At 37.2% G+C, this 19,989-nt stretch overlaps 1 protein-coding gene across 1 annotated transcript in view; it reads right to left on the bottom strand.

Annotated features, from left to right (window-relative positions):
* The window catches only part of fam172a (family with sequence similarity 172 member A), a 189,942-nt gene extending 170,396 nt beyond the window's left edge, over positions 1-19,546 (bottom strand). The window contains exons 1-4 of the mRNA XM_015373311.1: positions 19,449-19,546; positions 18,843-18,977; positions 17,628-17,729; positions 7,194-7,294 (exon numbers count right to left, since the gene is read on the bottom strand). Coding sequence (XP_015228797.1) covers positions 7,194-7,294; positions 17,628-17,729; positions 18,843-18,942 — 303 coding nt within the window. The 5' untranslated portion in view covers positions 18,943-18,977; positions 19,449-19,546. The remainder of the gene's footprint in view (positions 1-7,193; positions 7,295-17,627; positions 17,730-18,842; positions 18,978-19,448) is intronic.
* Positions 19,547-19,989: the final 443 nt, after the last annotated feature.

The raw sequence follows: 19,989 nt of genomic DNA, 5'->3' as shown, positions 1-19,989 counted from the left end.
AAGGAAAACTTTTATGCTCTTTTTATGCCACTCAAAGAGCCCACTACCCTTTTAAGAGCAATGCATTGCTTCAAATCTCTATCATTGCAGATAACAGGAAAAAAACAAAACATGATCTCTTTAGCTCCTGTCAAAGAAGAGCCGATCACGCTGTGTGACGTCACTGGTTTTGTGGCCCCAACCGAACCATTCAGTTGTTAAGGCTGTTGCTATGGCTTGTTCTTGGATTTGGCTGAACCATCTGATAATTTTTTTTTCAATTTGTTAATGATAACTGTCCAGTCCTCACTATGAAACAATTATAGCTTTATTTCTTATTATTATGATTAATCCCATATTTAAACCAATCAATAATGTAAGGTGTTAAAGGTGGCAATTTATAATTTTGTCCAGGTAATAAAGAAAACTCTGCATCTAAAAGTTGATGGGACAGGATGGCAAGAAAATTTTTTTCAATTGTTTTATTATTATTCCTAAAGGAAAAGCTCTGATCGCTGGTATCTACTAAGGTGGAATTTATTAAGGTAAAACATTTTGTGAACCGCTGCTGTTTGTTCAAAGATGAAATTAACAATCAGTTTGACTTAGAAACATTAAAAAGCAGGATTAGAAAACACATAATAGAGAGAGACTGCAGAGCAAAAAGAGAGAGAGATAGAGAGTAAGTTTTCTAATTCAGCCATCTGGCTAGCTTTACCTCATTATAATATTCTGACTTAGTGTCTGTGTGTTTGTGCGTGCGTGTATGTTTACAAATTTGTGACTGCTTTCAATTCGACAGATGCAGACAGAGCACAGAAGAATCCTCATTTATTAACAGCTTAATAGAGCTCCATCTGGGCCAGGCCCTATGCTTGTCTTCTATCAGAGAAATTTATCAGCAAATCACAGGAATTAGACTCCAACTGACACCTACACAGGCTGAGGTGACCCTTCTGCACAGAGTGACACTGCATAGATAGCCTCCAGTGTTTTACAGCTAGAATATAGCAATTATGACAAAAGTTAGTTCCAGGCCTGGTAAATGTCTGTGTATTAGTTTATTCGTCTGTAGGTATTTTACTCCTAAGTTGAATTTATTTTAAACAGAATGAGCTTTACTCATAATATTTGTGCCCAGAAAAAAAGATTTTTAGTTTAGTTTAGACTTTAGTTCCCTAATCAATCAGATCATCCTTGATTAATCCAATATTGATCCAATCTTATATCCATCTATGGTCATGAGCTTTGGGTCATGAGAGAAAGAACGAGATCCCGGATACAGGCTGCTGAAATTTGTTTTCTCCGTAGTGTGTCTGGGCTCTCCCTCAGAGATAGGCTGAGGAGCTCAGTCATCTGGGGAGGACTCAGAGTAGAGCCGCTGCTCCTCCACATCGAGAGGAGCCAGTTGAGGTGGCTCGAGCATCTGATTTGGATGCCTCCTGGACGTCTCCATGGTGATGTGTTCCAGGCACATGCCACCGGGAGGAGGCCCAGGGGGAGACCCAGGACACACTGGAGGGACTATGTTTCTCGGCTGCCCTGGGAGCAACATCACAACATCACTATTACTTTATTTGGATCTATAGTTATACATATGCAAATATATACATATAAATACATATAGAGTTATATATGCAAATATATACATATAGAGTTATATATGTATATATCTATATTTTTTGTGTGGTTTTATATATATATATATATATATATATATATATTTATAAAACAGAGGGACATCAAAGTATGCAGGGCAGGGGTCCCTGAGGACCAAAGTTGGGAACCATTGGTCTAGAAGATGAATTATTTTGGAGGATGCTTTTTTTTTTAGTTCCTGCAAGAAGGACAGTATTTGTAGGACATTTTTTCCAAACTACATTTTTTCCTGAGAAAGGTCTGTTCCAAGGAAGTAGAACTTATCCAAAGTAGACACAGTGATGTTGAGGATGTCAAAGGAGAGCAGTATGGAGATCCATTTCACTGTCTTCACCAAATTGAGTTTCATGTGGTTCTAAAATGAATATAGCTATACTTTAACAGCTACCAGTCATATCATCAAATAACCTAGTTTTTTCAATAATAACTACATTTGAATAGTTAATAAAAAGCTCTCTCAGCACACCTACTACTTTGGTGCAAACATATCCTTTATAAAAAAAAATTCTGTTTTGTTTTATAACCCGCTTACCAATGTCCAGCCTTAACAAAGTCTCATGAACAACATGATAGGTGTCAACATACTTTTATAACTCTGGTTCAATTAATCAGTCTTTATAGGCAGAGCTTCTTTGTGTTACAGGCAGCTTACACAATCAAATTCTCTAAAACAAGTTAATGATTTAATGAATACACTAAATGAGTTTGCAATTTAATTTGAAAAAAGCCAATTTTGATTCAAACAAAAAATTAGTCAAATAAAAAAAGTTTAAAAGGCAAAGCTGAAACAAAAAAGATTGTAAAATAAAAAAATCGGAGAGATTAAACTACATTTCAAAATTCCACAACTCAATCCATATAAATTTTTACATTTTTCGAAGACTTTCTACAATTAGAATATAAAAAATAAGGTGAGATATCCATTTATCCTGCCACAAATATCTAACACAATTCAAGGAACATTTTGTTTTCATATGGATTCATGCACATCTCTTTCTTTTTTCTTTTTCCTCTTCCAACCATCATTCCATTATCATCAGTCGCCCTCCTCCTATCAGTCTCTATTCAGACAAGGTTGAAGTGCGAATTGGACATCTGGTGCTATAATGTCTCTGACAATACGGGAGACACCCCAGTCACCCTTCTCCACCACCCCCTGATGAACATAAACAGACATACAAACGCAGCCTGAGCACCCAAGAAAAAAATAAGAAGCTGAGAGGATCAAGAGGAACTAAAGGGGGGGAAACAGGAGAGCGGGAGAAATGGACAAAGGTATCCTTCTCGACTTGGAAAGAAAGGAAACTGAATGAACATTAGGGGGAAACGATGATGCGGCTCTATTCAAAAAGAGGCAACATGCAAGCACAGCTTTGTGCCCATTTATATCCTCCATCAGCTCTCAGACTGATGGAGGAGGCTAGGATGTAGACAACAGACCTGTCTGTATTTACACAAACTCTGAATGTACTCTCTCAATCTACCTGAAATAAAGACTCGGCAGACAAAGACGAATCCAAGCTGAAATAAATCTGCATGCATCAGCTATGCAGGTGCTGAAATAAGAATGCAGGTATGCATGTGTGACTCACAGCTTTAACCTGAGACATGAAGAGCCTGACTAAGCAGCCTAATCCAATTCAGAATTTTTGTTTATTTATAACGAGCCTTACAAATCTTTTACAAACAAAATAATGAATTTACACTTTCAGTAAGAAAACTAGAGCAGAGATTTGGAGATTAAGATTTTTTTTTCTTTTTCTGTGAATTATCTGGGACGTTAAAGCAACCAATAAAATAACTTAAGCTTATTCAGAACACTTTTTTTCCCAACCAGTTAATCTCCTACAACACAACTCATATAATATTTGCTCTCATTACACAAAGTCACATCTACAGGGATTTACACCATTGTTTGGTTGCATTTCCTATGTAGATACATCTATCATTCCTTAAATCGAAGGATAAATACTATTTGCATACATCTCGTTTGATTGTTATTTGTTTCTTGTGAACATCAGGTGGAGAAGTTCATTTAGTTTAAATGTTTGTAGGTCCCTGAAGTCCACGGCTTCGCTGATTCTACATATTTGTTTTTCATCCTTTTGAGATGTTGGCAGATACTGCCTAAGCATGAAAAAGAAAAGAAGAATGGTAAAAAGCTTCAGAGAGGACCGGCTCTCAAAGGAGCTACTGTATACCTGCATTAGAAATAATAAAAACATGCAGGTAATCCCACAAAAGGGTCCAACACTTTCCTTTGAACTTCAAAGAATGCAGGCAACAATTAAAAGCAACATAGTAGAGAATGCAAACAGAAAAATATGATAACAAAGAAATATTTTGTCTCATTATCTTAATACCCAGACTGTGGTGGAAATTTGGGAGTGAATTAGAAGGGAACTTTAGAACCTAGCAAGTCTGGGTTTACCTCATAATATTGAAGATTTAGTCTCCCAGTAACAGATTTCTTGTTTGTTTTTGTTTGTTTGTTTGTTTTGCTTGTTTTTTTCCCCCTACAAACACAAAAAGTAAAAGAATTAAATCTTTGTGTCTTTATATTGTAGCCCACAAACACATTTGATACACAATAACTATAATTGCTGGATTTTTACTCAGTTGTGTCGTTAGGACTCTAAAATTTAAGGTTTTTTTTAGGAAACACTGCTGATCTTTGAGGAATTTACAGCAATAGTGTTTTTAGGCCTCCAATCCAGGTTCTAGACAAGTTTAAAAAAGGCCAAAGGGTCCCTCAGAATAAGAAAAACACTTAGAAATACTTGGGGTTAGGGTTCTGTTCTAATAAACACAGCTCTAGAAAATTTAGGTCACATTTCTCCAATTTGCTCAAAGTACATTTTGAGCAGCAGCCATTTTTCAATCATCTATGGAACTCTAAAACTATTTGGGGGCCGTCCAACTAAGACATTATAAATGAATGGAAGAGAATGTCAGCGTCTTTGTTAGACTGGATGGACCTGATCTTATTTATTCTACTGAGATCAAAAAGGACACCCTCAACAACTCTTAAATGTTCTTGTCAAACACAAGGGTCTGATTTTAAATAAAAGAAAGTTTTTTTTTTAGATTTTATTTTGTCAGTTCACTGGACAACACAGCTGTCTAGAGAAAGAGACACATTTTCAAACAGATAATGCCATTTATGAGGTCTAAGGATCTTCATCTCTGCGTTTGCAGTGCCAAAGAACAGAGAATTCTTTGAAAACCAATTCCTAACAACAGAAAGACAGATATCAAGTTTGGAAAAATTAGACCTATAATTAAAGTTACAGGCACACATAATAAATAATAATAATAATAATAGTAAAACATCATGATAACAGTGGAAACCAATTCCAAAACAATGCTATAATTGCTCCAGTGGTGCAAGATAAAAGACGAGAAGCAGGGAAACAAAAGAGGAAGCTTGTGGAACTCCTTGTGTGACTTTACAAGGCTCACACAGAACATTATTAACCACTTTCAGCTCTGGGATATAAAAAAGGACTTCGGCCACATCAGCATCTTGTTCAAGATTCAGAAATAATGTTTACGCCACTGATGTAAGATAAAATGATCGACCATCTCAGAGGCACCAAGGCGCAACAGCAAGACTTCAAGTCAGTCAGAGTCAATATTTAACAAAAAGTCAATAACCACCTTTGTCAGCGCTGTCTCCGCATAATGATCTTTTTTAAAAGTGAGATCATTTCCTGTTCACTACTGAATAAGCTAATTTAAAACCACTTTTTCAAACACATTTGCTAGAACAGTTGTGTTTAAAATAGGTCTGAATGTGACTTATTTAAAAAAAAAATAGTTTAACCACTGCTGCTTTCAAAAAGTGCAGTAAAAACTCCCATATACAGGGCATAATTTAAAATGGATCAGATGTATGGGCCAATTTTGGTCTAAAGGTCCTTAATAACTCATTTAAAGAGGATCTAAGTAACCGGTTGTTCAACGTTTTAATCTAACAGTCTAAAATAGACAAAGAGGGGAGCTAATAATAAATTACTTCTTGCCATTCTGCTCCTAGGAGGAGAAGAAGCTATTAACATGTCACCATGTGGAACCTGGGGAACTTCCAGTCTTATGTCCTTAACCTTGTTATAAAAAATAAGGAAACATGTTTGCAGTCATTTTAGAGCCGCTGACCACTGTAAAACCAAAACAAAAAAACACATAAATCAAATATGAACTCATTTCAATGAAACGCTGCATCTTCAGAATCCAGCACATCCCAAAAAAACAAGATTAAACTGCTCAGTCAAGTTATCCACAGAAAAAGGTTACCAAAAACTGCTTTTATTGAGAGAGATAATCTAGTACCAGTCATGGTACTAGACATACTGATAACCAACATAGATTAAATATCACTATTTCACTACCAGAAACCGATGGGCCTGATCTTCAGAAGATTTGTAAGTCTTATTCACTGTGAAACTGACATTGGAACATGCGATCTGCTCATTTTATTGGAGCAGGATAAAAGACGCTATGTGGATCACCCACATAAGGCCCAAATATTGCAAACACTTAACAGAAATTCCATGTGCATTTCAGCTCCTTATTTGAAATCTTAAAAGTTTAGACTTATTGAGTTTGGAACAGAGATAAGACACAGAGTTCTTTACCAAAAACAGACAGTTCAAGGCCTAAAACAGGAGCCAAAGGATGCCCATGACGATAAATTAAAATTATAAATGATATTTAAAAAAATCTTAAATTTAACTTCTCAACTTAATTACTGAAGGTATATCTATATTTCAGTGCAGCTAAATTACAAATTAAACACATAAAAACATGGCTATAACATGTATAATATTATATAATAACAATATTTTGCATAATTCAGTCATTATGTCTGAAAGTAGTATAAAGAAATGAAACTTATTTAATGATAAACCTTTTTAGTGAATGAATATCAACATCTCTTACAATTAAAAGCTTGACTTCTCTCCAGAAACAGCAAGTATCCCTTCAGTCTGACACCATCTCTTACAGATCCTTCTCCAATAAAGGAAAACCTACTCCCAGCTAGCACAGTTCCTGCGGTACTAATGCAAGAAAGAGAGGACATGTAGCGGTCCTCTTCTTAGCACTGGCATGATGAAAACTTTCCACTGTTAACATAAAACAAAAGAGAACTAGATATGAAAAAGAAAAACAAAACAGGTGACGGAAAACCACAACAAAATGTGCCATCTTCTTTGCCAGGGGAATAAGATGACCATAACACGATTGTCCATTTTCCATTGCCAGTCAAATGCCTGGGGCTGTTGAAGGCCCGGGCAGCATTTCCAAACATATCTACCAGGGGTAATTTCACTTTCCCAGAGCTTTGGTCCCTCTACAGACTCAGTACTTTCTGGGCTTGTTAAGGGTTGGGTTGTGTACAAGTGCAGTCTTTTGTTCCAACGGCAGCAGCAGAAACTGATCAACACAAATAAAATATAAATACGTCCCTAATGGAGATAGCTTTTCTCAAGTGTGCTTAAAAACCAAAAAAAAAAACCAAATTCAGTTTAGAAAGGAGAAATGAATACTATTACCTCTCCAAGAGCCTCATAACGTTTCTGGTTCCAGCGGTGGAGATCTTCTCTGGCATTAAACACGAAAGGTTCACCTGTTTCTATGTGCCGGAGCTGGCCATCTATGACAGACAAAAAAAACAGTTAGGATAAATACATTCTGCCCAACAATAATAATAAGTGAGGTTTGACAATGCTGGGCAGCTGCTATTCATGCAACTGGAACCTTTTCCTTCCGGGCCCATCCTGTTCAGGTCTTAGCTGGTTGATTCACATATAAGTGTACTTCAGTAGAGATGGCCGTTCACACAGAGCATTAAAATGCATCTTGAGTGATAAACTCTCTGCTGCGGGCAAACCATCAATAGATTGAACCATTGAAGAGGACGAGGTAAAGCATTTGTTTTATTTGTAGATCTGAAGCCCTTTATTTCAGATCTCCAGACCCCAAATAGAACAAGCATGTCCGCTACAATCTCAATTCCAACCTGAAAAATTTGTACACCAAATAACCTCAAGGTTAGAGAGAAATACGGTGATGAAGGTTGCAGATCTGAGATAGTTAGAATTTTAAAAGGTGATATTTAATTAAACCTCGACCACATGTGTTGCATTTGTTGCCATTTTCTCTTTTTTTTTTGTTTGGATGAAAATTAAAAATAACTGTCTTCCAAACAGCAAGTAGCACCACAATAATCAGTTTATTTCTTTTAATTCTGAAATAGAAAGCATTCAACTAGGGATGCAACTAACAATTATTTTGCAAATCGATTAATCTGTCAATTATTTCTTTGATTAATAATCGAATAACAAAAGATTCCTTCAAGAAGACTTTTTATGTAATTAAACCAGGTGAAACTAAAACTTTTCCACTTCAGGAGTTCTGAATAGAGCATATTGACAGATGAGAAAGTTGTTTTTTATCCTAAATTTTTACAATTTTGGTATAATTGCTGCTCTAAGTGGATCACTCAGTCAGCTAAAGGTATGTTTCAGTGTCTCTTTACTCTAATTTAATCGATTACTAAATTAGTTGACAGTTTTCTCAATAACTGATAAATCACGATGGCTCGGATTTAGTTATTTCAGCCCTTCCATCAACAGGGGTGTAATGAATCCCTTATTTGCTACGACCTCAAACTTAAATTACAAATATACAGTATTTTACAGGCAAAATACCAGAGAGATATGGACCTTCACAGTCCTCAGTGTCATCACACAGATTCTCAGGATTATTTCCTCATAAAACGTTCTACATAATAAAAAGTTTTATTTCTTGTTGGGTAACAGCGCCCCTACAGAGAGTAGGCTATCAAGTTGAATATTGGAGCAGTGGGCTATGTTGTTTATTTAATCAACTTCTAATGTGGCAAACCAATTCTAACTTTCTTCCCTCCATGGTGCATGTTTCCACACTGTTTCTCCCTCTGTGGTTGTGCCATTTATCTCCTTCCTCCCTTTTCAGGCTATGCCAGTGCAGTTTACCAGTGGTGCTTCTTTTAACCAAGAGGCACTGTGTGGATTCCCCAATTATGACGAGGGATGGGTATCGAAATCCGGTATCAAAATGGCCCCGTGGCCTAGTCCGAACGTCCACTTGGACCAATAAACTTCAGCCTTATTGGTCCTCTTAAGCCGGGATTACACTCTGCCACCTTTTGGCTAATTTTGAGAGGGTTTTCCACTCACACAGCCAGTTTTTGGATCGGCCCGATTTTTGTCTCAAATGTGTATCATGCCTTGTATAGTCTACAAGAGGTTATGAGGAATGATGAGCAGTTTAAGACTAGATCCCAATCAGAAATTGGAGGTCGATTTCCATGTTGTTTGTTTTGTGGAGTTATGTTTTTAATCACCATTTTCTTTTTCTTCTCTTTTCTCTCTTTCCATCTCTATCTCTCTACCCTAAATTCTTATCCCCCCCTCCTTTCTCACCTCCCTTTCCCTCTCCATGTGCGTTGCATATGATTTTATTCTCTAAACCATTTCTAATAAATGTTCCTACATAATCACTGAGCGGGACCTTATGGCAACAACCATAATGGTCTCCTTGTGAAAGCAAATCTGTTGGGCAATTATCTAGCTCTGGGACATCAATTCTCAGAGCTATATTGGCAAAACAGAACATAGGGGGAAAAAGTAGAAATCATAAGTTGGAGTAAAGAGGAGCCGCACAGCTCAAGTTAACTGGACTCAGATAACATCCAAACCAGCAGAGCAATGGATTAAAGATAAACCAAAGTGAGCCAAGGAGTCGCCATATAAAGAAGAGATTTCAACCATGCCTGGTTTTATCCGTCTTTGCTTCCTAAATCACATACCAGGGGACAGCACTCGGGCCGCTGAGTTTGTAAATAGTTTACAAATAGCCCCAGTTTGTAAAAAGCCAATCCAAGAAGGCTTTTTCACTCAGTAAATTGTTTAAAAACAGTTTGAGTGAGTGAGCCATTTCTTTGTTTCTCTGGATTAAATAGACATTTTCTATTACATCTTTTTAAGTTCCTATTTACCAACTTATATTTGTATATACAAAATGCCCAAAAGAGATTCACCAGGCTTGAAAATGTACACACACACTAAAACCCTGGAGGATCGAATAATCCTGAAATGTGAAGGATTTGAACCAGTTGTTCAACAGGATTGATTAGACGTCCATCTCTTCCCCTGCCTCTGATGATACAACACATATCATATTTTATGCCTGCCTGCTTTTCTTTCTAGAACTTTATCAAACAGGACTGGAGTTATGCTTTTTCCAGGGAGGCTCAGAGTAAACCCTACACATATATATATATAGCCCTAAGACGGCTGAGATCTTAGGGCAACCATTTAGAGGTTAGGTCAACTTATCAGGAAGGTCAGCTCTGTCACAGGAGGCCTGCTGCATGAAGTGCTGGTGGTAGGAGACTGAAAAACTCCAGGAAAAATAACACACAGTGCTATTTTTCCTAGAGTCCAATGACAATGTCTCCCATCGAGTGAATTAAACTGTAACCTCTTATGGCTGATTTATACTCAGAAACCAGACCGTCTGCGTGTGTGTCGCAGTGAATGCAAATGTGCCCCCGCCCCTGCTGCAGACATTTTAATGCACCTCTCCAACTTTCCACTGTTAACATATAACAAAAGAAAACTAGATATGAAAAAGAATAACAGGCCTCTGATTGGTCAATTCTACATCCGCTCTACTGTATGCATATTTCCTGATTGGTACCTTACCAGCTTGTTTTCTTTGTGCGAACAGCATTGCGGAAAACAACTCCTGAAGTTGGACCAGCTAGAAGAGTGAGGTGCACGAGAACGCTAGAACCATTTTTCCACCTGGATCCCCACTCTTTTTCACCCTCTTTGCCGCTTTGCACAAACTTGCCTCTTGTGTTTTTTTCACTTACTCACCGCCTCGGCCGTATCTAGACCCCCAGCTAGTTCGTGATTGTCCCTCTTGTGTTGTGGCGTGGAATAACATAGTGCAGACCAAGCTTCAAAATCCGGCATAATTAAAAAGTAGTGAGCTTGATCTGAGCTTGATCTGCGACAAGCTCACTGCGACACACTGCTGGGGGGGAGTATAACCAGCCCTTTACACTGAACGACTGCTGCACCCTCTGTACACAAAGCTGTGTTATCACAAATCCTTCCTCTCAGAAGCTCTTACACTATGTAACCATCTCTTTTTCTAGATTTAGTACATTCTTTACGCCTAAAATCCCCCAAATCAGTTGCAATTTTTATTCAATATGAGTATGCAGCTTTTAATATTTATACATTATTTTATTTTGTAAACCATTTACCTATTTGCTGCTGGTACACCTGAATTTCCCCACTTTAAAACAGTTAAGGATAGTTCTATTCTATTAACTAAAAAACAGTAAGAAACAGACATTCTTTAGACGTTCAGGTAAAACCTTTGATAGTCATATTAGATACATTTCTTTTTTTGAGGCTTCTTCTTTCCATAATTCTTCCGACAGTAAACCTTAGAATATTATTTTTATATTCTATTGTTCCATGGCTGTATCTACATCAGTTCATATCTCATGTTTTAATGCATCTAAGGACAGGTTTCATTCAGGCTTCTAACCTGTTAAAGATGAATGGAAACACCCCAGCATAAGGAAATCCTCCTGAAAATAGAGCTCTGTCTAGACAGCAAAAGGATGACTGTTGGTGCTGAACACAAACTGATCCTTTTTTCCCTTTTCTCTTTCACTGCAACCTTGGCCATTATTTCCTACTTTACTTTGACATCAAATAGTAATTTGGCTGGTGCCTTTTTTTAACAGCAATGCCTGCAGACTAAAGACAGTGCAGAGCAGAAAAATCAGAATATTATAAAAAGTGGGCTGGCATACATAAAATCTTTGCTCCCATCATTTCCTTTAAGGATGGGGGCAGCCCGAAGGTCAAGGTAACATGTAAAAAGCTATGACTGACTTTGTGAACATGTAAAAACTGTTACAACTGAGCGACAGTGGGAAGGTCTTGAAACATAGCCTACAGTCTTTATTTTAATTCAGGGCAACAAGAACAGTTTTTTAGAACATTAAAGGTTTTACTCATATAAAAACTCATAAAATAAGAAAATGCTGTTCAGAGGTGGTGCTACTTTTTTAAACAATTACCCTTCTGCGACTGCAGAGCCCATACCTTAGCAATGAGCCCATCGATCCTGCAGTTGACACTACAACACAATAAAACACTAAACCATGTTAAATTAAATTTTGACCTTTATGACTGCAAAGTTTGTGAGCTAAATGACAAAAAGTACACATACTTAACCCAAATAGCCAGGGGGGCCTCATACTTTCTCAATTATTGCACAATGTGAGCATATAAACATAATATCTCTGCAAGATAAAGGAATGCATGAAGATTTTTTTTTTATTTCCTTCTAAATTGCCACCATTTCACACCTCTATCAATGTGATAAATCTTACACTACTCACTTACTGTGTATTACAGCACTTGCTTTCATGGTTAGTTGTTAGATAACATGTAATTCTTGAATCTAGGCCTGGTATTATGTTGTATTTAGAAATACATTTATGCCTGAGAGGTAAAGCAGGAGACAAGTGAGAACTTGGTATAAAGCAATGTGTGCACAAATAGTACCTTGAAGAAAATAAATTATGCATTCACGGACGGAGTGAGTATCTAAACACTACAGCCTAAGAGGGGGGAAGGAAGAGCTATAATGAAATCCCACAGTAGGGATGGTGTGTATCTGGGTGTGTGTTAGAGAGAGGGAAGAGATTGTAGGATGTGGATCTACCTCTATGAGGGGGAGAGATGTGTGTGTGTTCATGTCTACAGGCTGAGGGGTGATCAGCTCCCCCATCTCCCCCAACACAACCTCTCAAAGGAATAACATTTTCTCAACTTTTTTTCCTCCTTTTCTATCATAATTAGCATTCTGTTCTCAATTTGGCTGCTTAATTAGGTGTACATAACCTTGGATTTCCAGTAATGGAAAACCGGAGGGCTGGCGAGATGAAGCCATCATCTTCAGTGATTAAGATACCTGCAAACTATTGTACACAGCCTCTTCTGCATTCATATCATTACATGGTGAAATTAACATTTTTGTTCCACTTGTCTCAGACTATGATAGCATGAGTTCAGTTATATTGAAAAAAAAAAAAAAAAACCCTTCAGGCCAAAGTGACTTAGCCGACGTACTGGAGACTTTGCCGGAGGGCCACTATGGCTTAAATAGAAATGGTATCCTTCGAAAAAAGGGGCTTTGAACGAGATATCGACAAGACATAAAGATTTTAAAAGATTCAGCGAAGGGCACTGCTTTGAGTTTCAGGAGGATATTTCTGGTTAGATGGGGCCAAAAAAAAAACTGGAAAATAACGAATGGGATTTTGAGGGAAGAGGAAGATAAAAGAGACATTTTTTTCAGCCTCCATGGTAGACTGAGCTAGAACTTGAGGGTGTGAAGAGCAGCTTGTGGGTGTTGCATAATTTCAGGTGCTGAGTCTCTGTTCTTAGGCGCAGCAAGGTTATGCAAATTCTCCGTCAGACAGAGGGCAAGGCTGAGTAGGTTACTGACGGGCCATAGAGTACACAACATGTCCCCCACTCAGCCAGCCAGACACTGACAGAGCATAGAGCAGATAAAGACGGGCAAAAGACTATGGGGGAATATTAAGAGCTGGAGATCCACCAGCTTTACATGCATCTCCAAACTCTACCTTCTCCTAAACCTTTGATTACTTCAAGCAAAAACGATCTTGCAAACATTATTAGGCCAGCTAAACCCACATGTCGGTTAGACTATGTCTACATGTTTTCTAGGACTTACAGCTCTACTGCTGACAAAGGTGTGAAACTTACAGAAGCAATTTTTCTTTACCAAAAAATGGCACCCTTTGTTACAATTACTTACATTGAGTTTTAAAGATTTTAATTTTTTTTTTTCACCTCCTTTACCCTCCTGCTAATAGTGAACCATGGTAAAACTAATTTAGGTTCTCATCAGGGCTTGTTTGTGACAGTTTCAGCTTTTTAAGCTTTTTATCTGTTGCTCTGATGACCATCTACAGTAGAGATGTCCCGATCCAGGTTTTTGCACTTCCGATCCGATACCGATATTGTTTTTGGACTTCCGATCCATTTATCGGATCGGGACAAGCCTAATCTACAGTGCTGAAAAAAATGTTCACTGCCTTTCAGATTGCTTGGGTTTCTGAGTTGTTTGCTCAGCAAAAAATATTTGGATCATCAAACAAATTTTAAGATCAGACAAGGATAACCTAAGTAAATAAAAAAAAAGTAGTTTTCAGAACTTGATTTAATATATTATGGGGGGAAAAAAACAAGCAAACCGACCTGCACATATGTGACAAAGTAATTACCTCCTAAATATAATTGATTCTGTCAAACTAGACCGCAACAAATGCCATCGAGCATTTGCAGTAACTAGCCATCACTTGTTTACCCCACTGCTGAGGAATTCTGGCCAGATCTCTTCTGCAGATTCATTTTAATTTAGGCATGTTGGAAGGTTGCCTTCAGTTAGATTTTTTCAGCCATTCAGACGTGGTCTTCTGGCTGTGCTTGTCCTGCTGTAGAGCCTAAATGCACAGAAGCTTAAGGTCACAAATTGAGGTCTGTTTAGCCAAGAAACATTGAAGGATAACAGCCTGGTAAAAACTGTCAATGCACTGTTTTAACCCATACAGCCCCAGGAGTGACAGCCAGAGTCTCTAAGACATTAAACAAAAACATGGTGCGAAGCAAACCCTTCAATCTTTCTTTCCTGTAATTCCAACCTGCTGACAACATTCAGAAGCAACATGAGTGAATATCCTGACTTTGGAGGCCTAGTTGGTCAAGTACTTTTTAAAATCCTTGGATCCAAAGCAATGTAAGTTGTTTGTCTAACAGGTGACCAAAAGTGAAGTTCTGACCTACTGTCTTCATGTAGCATTCATATAACAGGGGTGATTAAGACAAGCTGTCTTAAACCTATTATTGTGAGCTTCTACAAAGAAGAATCTGAATCAGAGATTCCCCCAGGATAGGCGGTGTCTAATTACGCAGATGAAGCGGTTTTCCTCACTGTTTGAGTGATTAAAGCTCTAAAACCACAGCTCTGTACATGCTGTAGAATAAAAAAAATGTAATAATTGTTTATTAACAATGGGGTTTTGTTTAATGCTTGAACCCGGTTGAGGCAAAGGCGACCTAAAGCAAGCAGAAGCTCAATGTATTTATGGTTCAAGCCTTGTGTCAAAGAGTGAATTGAAAATGATAGTATGGTTACCATTTTTTTAGATATTTTAAACTACCTAAATCAATCTAAGGAGTCTTGTGTCCAATTTGGCTTCTTAAAGCTTTTTCTAATTATTGGCCGACATCATTTACAGCACATTGCAGGAGGGCTTGGGAGAAATCAGTTAAATAAATGAACCATGTTGAGAGGTTTTTTATGGAATAATAACACTGTTTGATTCTGGTACAAAGTAAAATAAACTGTTTTAATATTACACATCAAAAGTGGTAGTTTTTTTGGTTCCGGAGTTAATTCTGTTGCAATAATATATTTACAGCATTTGCCTTTTTTTTTACTGTTATGGAGAGGATGGGGGGACCAAAAGAAAAGTTTGGAAACTTCTGTGTTTGGGGATCATTGTGGCCTTAGAACGCTCTTAGATTAAGCTTTTGTTCAGATGTGATCTTATTGTTTATTCTCTAAGACAATCCCCCTTAAAATAAAACCTGCACTGTTTAAGGTTACATAATTTGGGAATTCACTTTTACTAACTCATGAAATTTATCAGAAACGTTATTTGGTAAATAATACTTCCACATTTATGATCATGATTCATCTTCCTGTAAAGCTGTTTTCTAGTGCAAACTGAACATTTTAGTCGTCTTAATGCAATAAAACAGAAATCAGTAACTAATAACATTAACATATTACATTTCCAACAAAATCGATTTGCCAATTAAATACTAAATCAGATTATCTTATTCTGATTGAAGTGGTAAGAAGGGTTATAACAGCTGTATTTTCTTTTTTACAATGTTGTATTTCTTTCACCAATCTGCTGACCTACAAAAGAAAAATAAAATCAGGATTACTTACAAAAAAATTTTCTTTTGTCTTTTTTGACTTAGAACTAAACTATAACTTACAAACATCTTTAATTGCATCTATTTTTATAGATATGTACGTGCTGCCACAAAAAAAAAAAAAAAAAAAATTACATCCACTTCTTTCCCCAATAAAAGAAAAATACTCTGGGTTTTTTTTCAAAAATATTTACATTGGATAATTTAACCACCAAGCAAGTTGAAAAAGCAACCAAATATGTACTTATAGTCTATTGCTATATCTATCGCTATATAATCCAAAAGAGTTGGAAGCTCTGTGTATAAATGTACATTTATCCATCAAGCAGAGGTTATCACAGTGCTAATACATACTTTTATGATGAACCAATAAATTCAGAGGACAATTCCAGGCTGCAACTAATCTTCAGCTTACAATTAAAGAGACATTAGCATAAACTTGAGCAACAAAATGATATAAAACATAATTTTTGCCCCTAATGAATACCCCACATGCTGGTTGTGGCATCTTTCTCTGGGGGATGCTGCACACAGACACGTCTTTTGCACAAACTTCAGCAAGGAAATAACGCAGGGCTAGGTTCAATCAATACTAAGCAGAAACTGCACCAATAAATCCAGCTTTACACTTATTGCACTCATTTATTTATTACTTATTTCATGTACTTTGTGGATCATGCACTTATTAATTCTTATTAAGACACATTTAGATATAAAAGTTTCAGAGCAGGTGGATTTTTTCTGACCTAAGGATTATGTTTCCAAAGTTGAACAGTGTTCTTTTTATTATTTATTTTCAAGTGGGATTCATGTTATCTGGCTTTGCCAAGCAGCACTCCCTTATATAAAATCTATCACCAGTGTCATCAAGTGTCACTCTGAGCAAAATGTCACTTTTCTAACTTTCAAAAAGGTTCAAGTTGATTAACCCACTTTGCTTTCCACCGGATCTTATTTTTCCATGCGTTCAGTTTTGCCAGTAAATAGACCCAATCACCTACTAATTAAACCCCTTTCGCTGTACTCTCCTTGGGATGGATCCGTTTAGCCTGATACAGCCAGACCCTACAGGGCATTTGTTCTGGTCCTAACTTTCCCACTATTTTCCTGTTTATGCCACGATCCAGTGCCATTATCTGCAATGGTTGGGTGGTAAGCCAACCATGTGATTGGATGCCCTCTGGACTCAGTGCAGGAGGTAGGAAACAAAAGGACTCTAACAAAAATAACATCTTTGTCAAATAATGTCTCCCACCTCATGTATGAAGCTGCTGCTGAACTGGAAAGCTCCTTCAGTGACAGACTGCTGCAACCTAAATGCACCAGGGAGCGTTAACACAGATCCTTCCTCCCAGCAGCTGGAAGACTGTATAACCAACACTGCTCCCAACAACCTCAATAAGTTATTACATTCATGCATTTATCTGACTTTTGCACAGTTTCTAAGTCAGATAAATAACATACTGTTGTCATTTTGTACGTCTATGGTGTTGCTGCTATTTTTCACATATCCATTACTGTAAAAATGTCCACAGCTGAGTATTGACTATTTATTCTTCAGATGCACAGTATTTATATTGTATAAAACACTGTAAAGTACAGTTTTTCATTATCTATTCTGTTATTTTTATATACTTTTTAAGATCCACATTTGTGTGACCAGTTTTGCTATAATGTTTTGCTGCAGTAGCACCACAATTTCTCCATTGTGGGAGAAAAAAGGGATTTTCTTTTCTTTCCTATTCTATTCTATTCTATTCTATTCTATTCCATTCCAACCAGTCCATGGGACTTGAAGGGTTTACTTAGCAGCCAGCATCCTCTGCAATTATGTGCTACTGCTTTAAGGACTTGGAGAAAGGTACTTACTTTCATTGAAGGCATATTCAAACTCCTCCAGTGTTTTAGGGAAGGTGAAGGGAGGTTCATCTTTCTTCATTAGTTCATCTAAGTCTATTCTTGACAGCAAGTCTGTTAACAAAGAAAACCAATACAAAATCAGTTCACAGCCAGAGGTTTCAAGTAACAAAGAACAAATACTTCATTGCTGTACTTTAGTACACTTTTTAGGTATCTATACTTTACTCCATTACTTATTTTTCTTCCTACTTCTGACTTCTACTTGTTACGTTTTCACACAAGTATCTGTACTTTCTATTCCTTACATTTTTAAAATAAACGTTACATGTTACTCTTGTCTTCGGTTTTGTGTTTATAAATATTTATTTCACGTCATGTGCGCCATCCAATGCAGATCATTGCCGCCATCCACATCTAGTGAAAACTAGTGTAATTGGATGAGTCATATAACCCAAACACTCGTTGGTTAGCTAAAGGAAATCATCAGAAGCAAGCAGGTGTTCTTCAAACTGTAAATGTGAATTGTCTATGCCATGCTACAATGTCGGATTCAGAAAAACATGTTGAAATGTCTCAAAGGTCGGAGACAAGCAGGAGCGTATCGGGAGATAGAGACGGAGACCAACAAGACCTCCCTCATCCTTGGCCCTATGTCAAAAAATGTTTCAATATAGTCAAATTGAGCTTTCAATTTGTAAAGTTGCATCTGGCTGTTTTTTTTTTTTTTTAAAGGTTACTTTATACTTTTATACATTAAGTAGTTTTTAGAGCACATACTTTTTCACTTTTACTTCAGTAAAGAGGTCAATTTGATACTTCAACTTTTACCACAGTGTTTTTAAACTGCAGTATCTATACTTCTACTTAAGTAAACAATGTGTGTACTTTTGACACCATGTTCACAGCCATAGCAGATATTCTTCCTAGTCTCAAAAATCCCTGTTTTCATCACATATTTATTTTTCTCTGACACAAGCGTTTCAGTTTACTATAAACAGAACCTTTCAAAGTATCCGTTGCCCTTTGCAACACATTTTGTTTTAATTTTATGTCAAAGTTTTGATTCAGGAGTTTTATTAAAGAGGTAGAAATGCCCAACCCTTTTTAAACTGACCTTCAAGGAGTATGCATACCTTTGCCAGGGTTGGGTTGGGCTGTTTTTCCAAAAGGAGCAGCTAAACTCTGCACTCCTACCCCACCCCTCAGCATTGTTTGTTTATTTACCTTTGAGCGCGGTGGTTTTCTCTCTGTCCTCCTGGCCAGCGATCTGCGCCATGGTGATCCACAGTATGCACAACCCTGATATGGCAGAAAAAGAGCGCATAGGTCCTTTCCTTGCACAGATCCCTCAGATCAAACCTGGAGGAATTAAATAAACATAAACATTAATGTCCTCATAGCTGCTGCTACAAGACACATTTATATTCTTTCAGATATATAATAGTAGATTAGTGAGTGCTTGCTGTGGTGTACTTTACTTAATTAACCTAAACATAAACAGAAAACATGTCTGTTGTTTACTACTAGTGTGCACACGTGCAGCTATCTACTTAATCATGCAAACCTCGCGGTATATTTCTTATTTTTACAGGCAAAGCTTTAATGTAACCCATTTAAAGCAGAGTCTGGATTTTTTTCTCCACGCTAGATAAACAGCTGTTGATGTTTCGCAGGCTTAAAAGAAAAGAAGCAGCTGCTCTTCATGGAGCAACTGCTAACAGGTCAGTTTATTCACACATTCACCAAAAAGCAAACAGAACAGGGAGGTTTTTAAGACCACCGGGCTTTTTTACTGCGGATGCATGCATACTTTATGTTGAACTCACGCACCATATTCATTCACCGACTCTCCTGTTGTTGCTGCTTCCTTAAAAAAAAAAATTCTAAAACAGGAAGGACTCTCGGCTCAGCAGCACGGGGCGCATGAAGCTTCCGGGTTACCGGGGCAACGAACTGGAATGGATATTTAAAGGCACAGTAGCAGAGCGGCGGCAACTGTCGTAACGTGCTGACTAGATATCAAGGTGGAAAGAAATTGAGTTAATTGACTTCAGCGTTTCTACATTTTTTTTTTATTTTTTACTGTTGTTTCGGAGCCCTTTTGTCTGACCTTAGAGCAGTGAAAATGTATGATTGAAATATGCATTTATAAAATATCTTGTGAACAGAATGCAAGTTGGATTTTTTTTTTTATTTGAAAACATATAGAAATTTTATTAAAATTTTATTAAAATTTTCATCCAGGATTATTTTTTTTCAGGGTGAAATATTCTGTCAAATGATATCCTAACTAATTAAAATGAAGCAAGGATCAGAAAGAAGACGACCCTTGCTTTTTTATCTACTATTTCTGGCAGTTGTCAATCGATTG

This window comes from Cyprinodon variegatus, unplaced genomic scaffold, assembly GCF_000732505.1.
Source record: "Cyprinodon variegatus isolate N-32 unplaced genomic scaffold, C_variegatus-1.0 Scaffold85, whole genome shotgun sequence".
NCBI classification, from domain to species: Eukaryota; Metazoa; Chordata; class Actinopteri; order Cyprinodontiformes; family Cyprinodontidae; genus Cyprinodon; species Cyprinodon variegatus.
The sequence above is the reverse complement of the archived record's forward strand: the minus strand, read 5'-3'. Positions and strand labels throughout refer to the sequence as shown.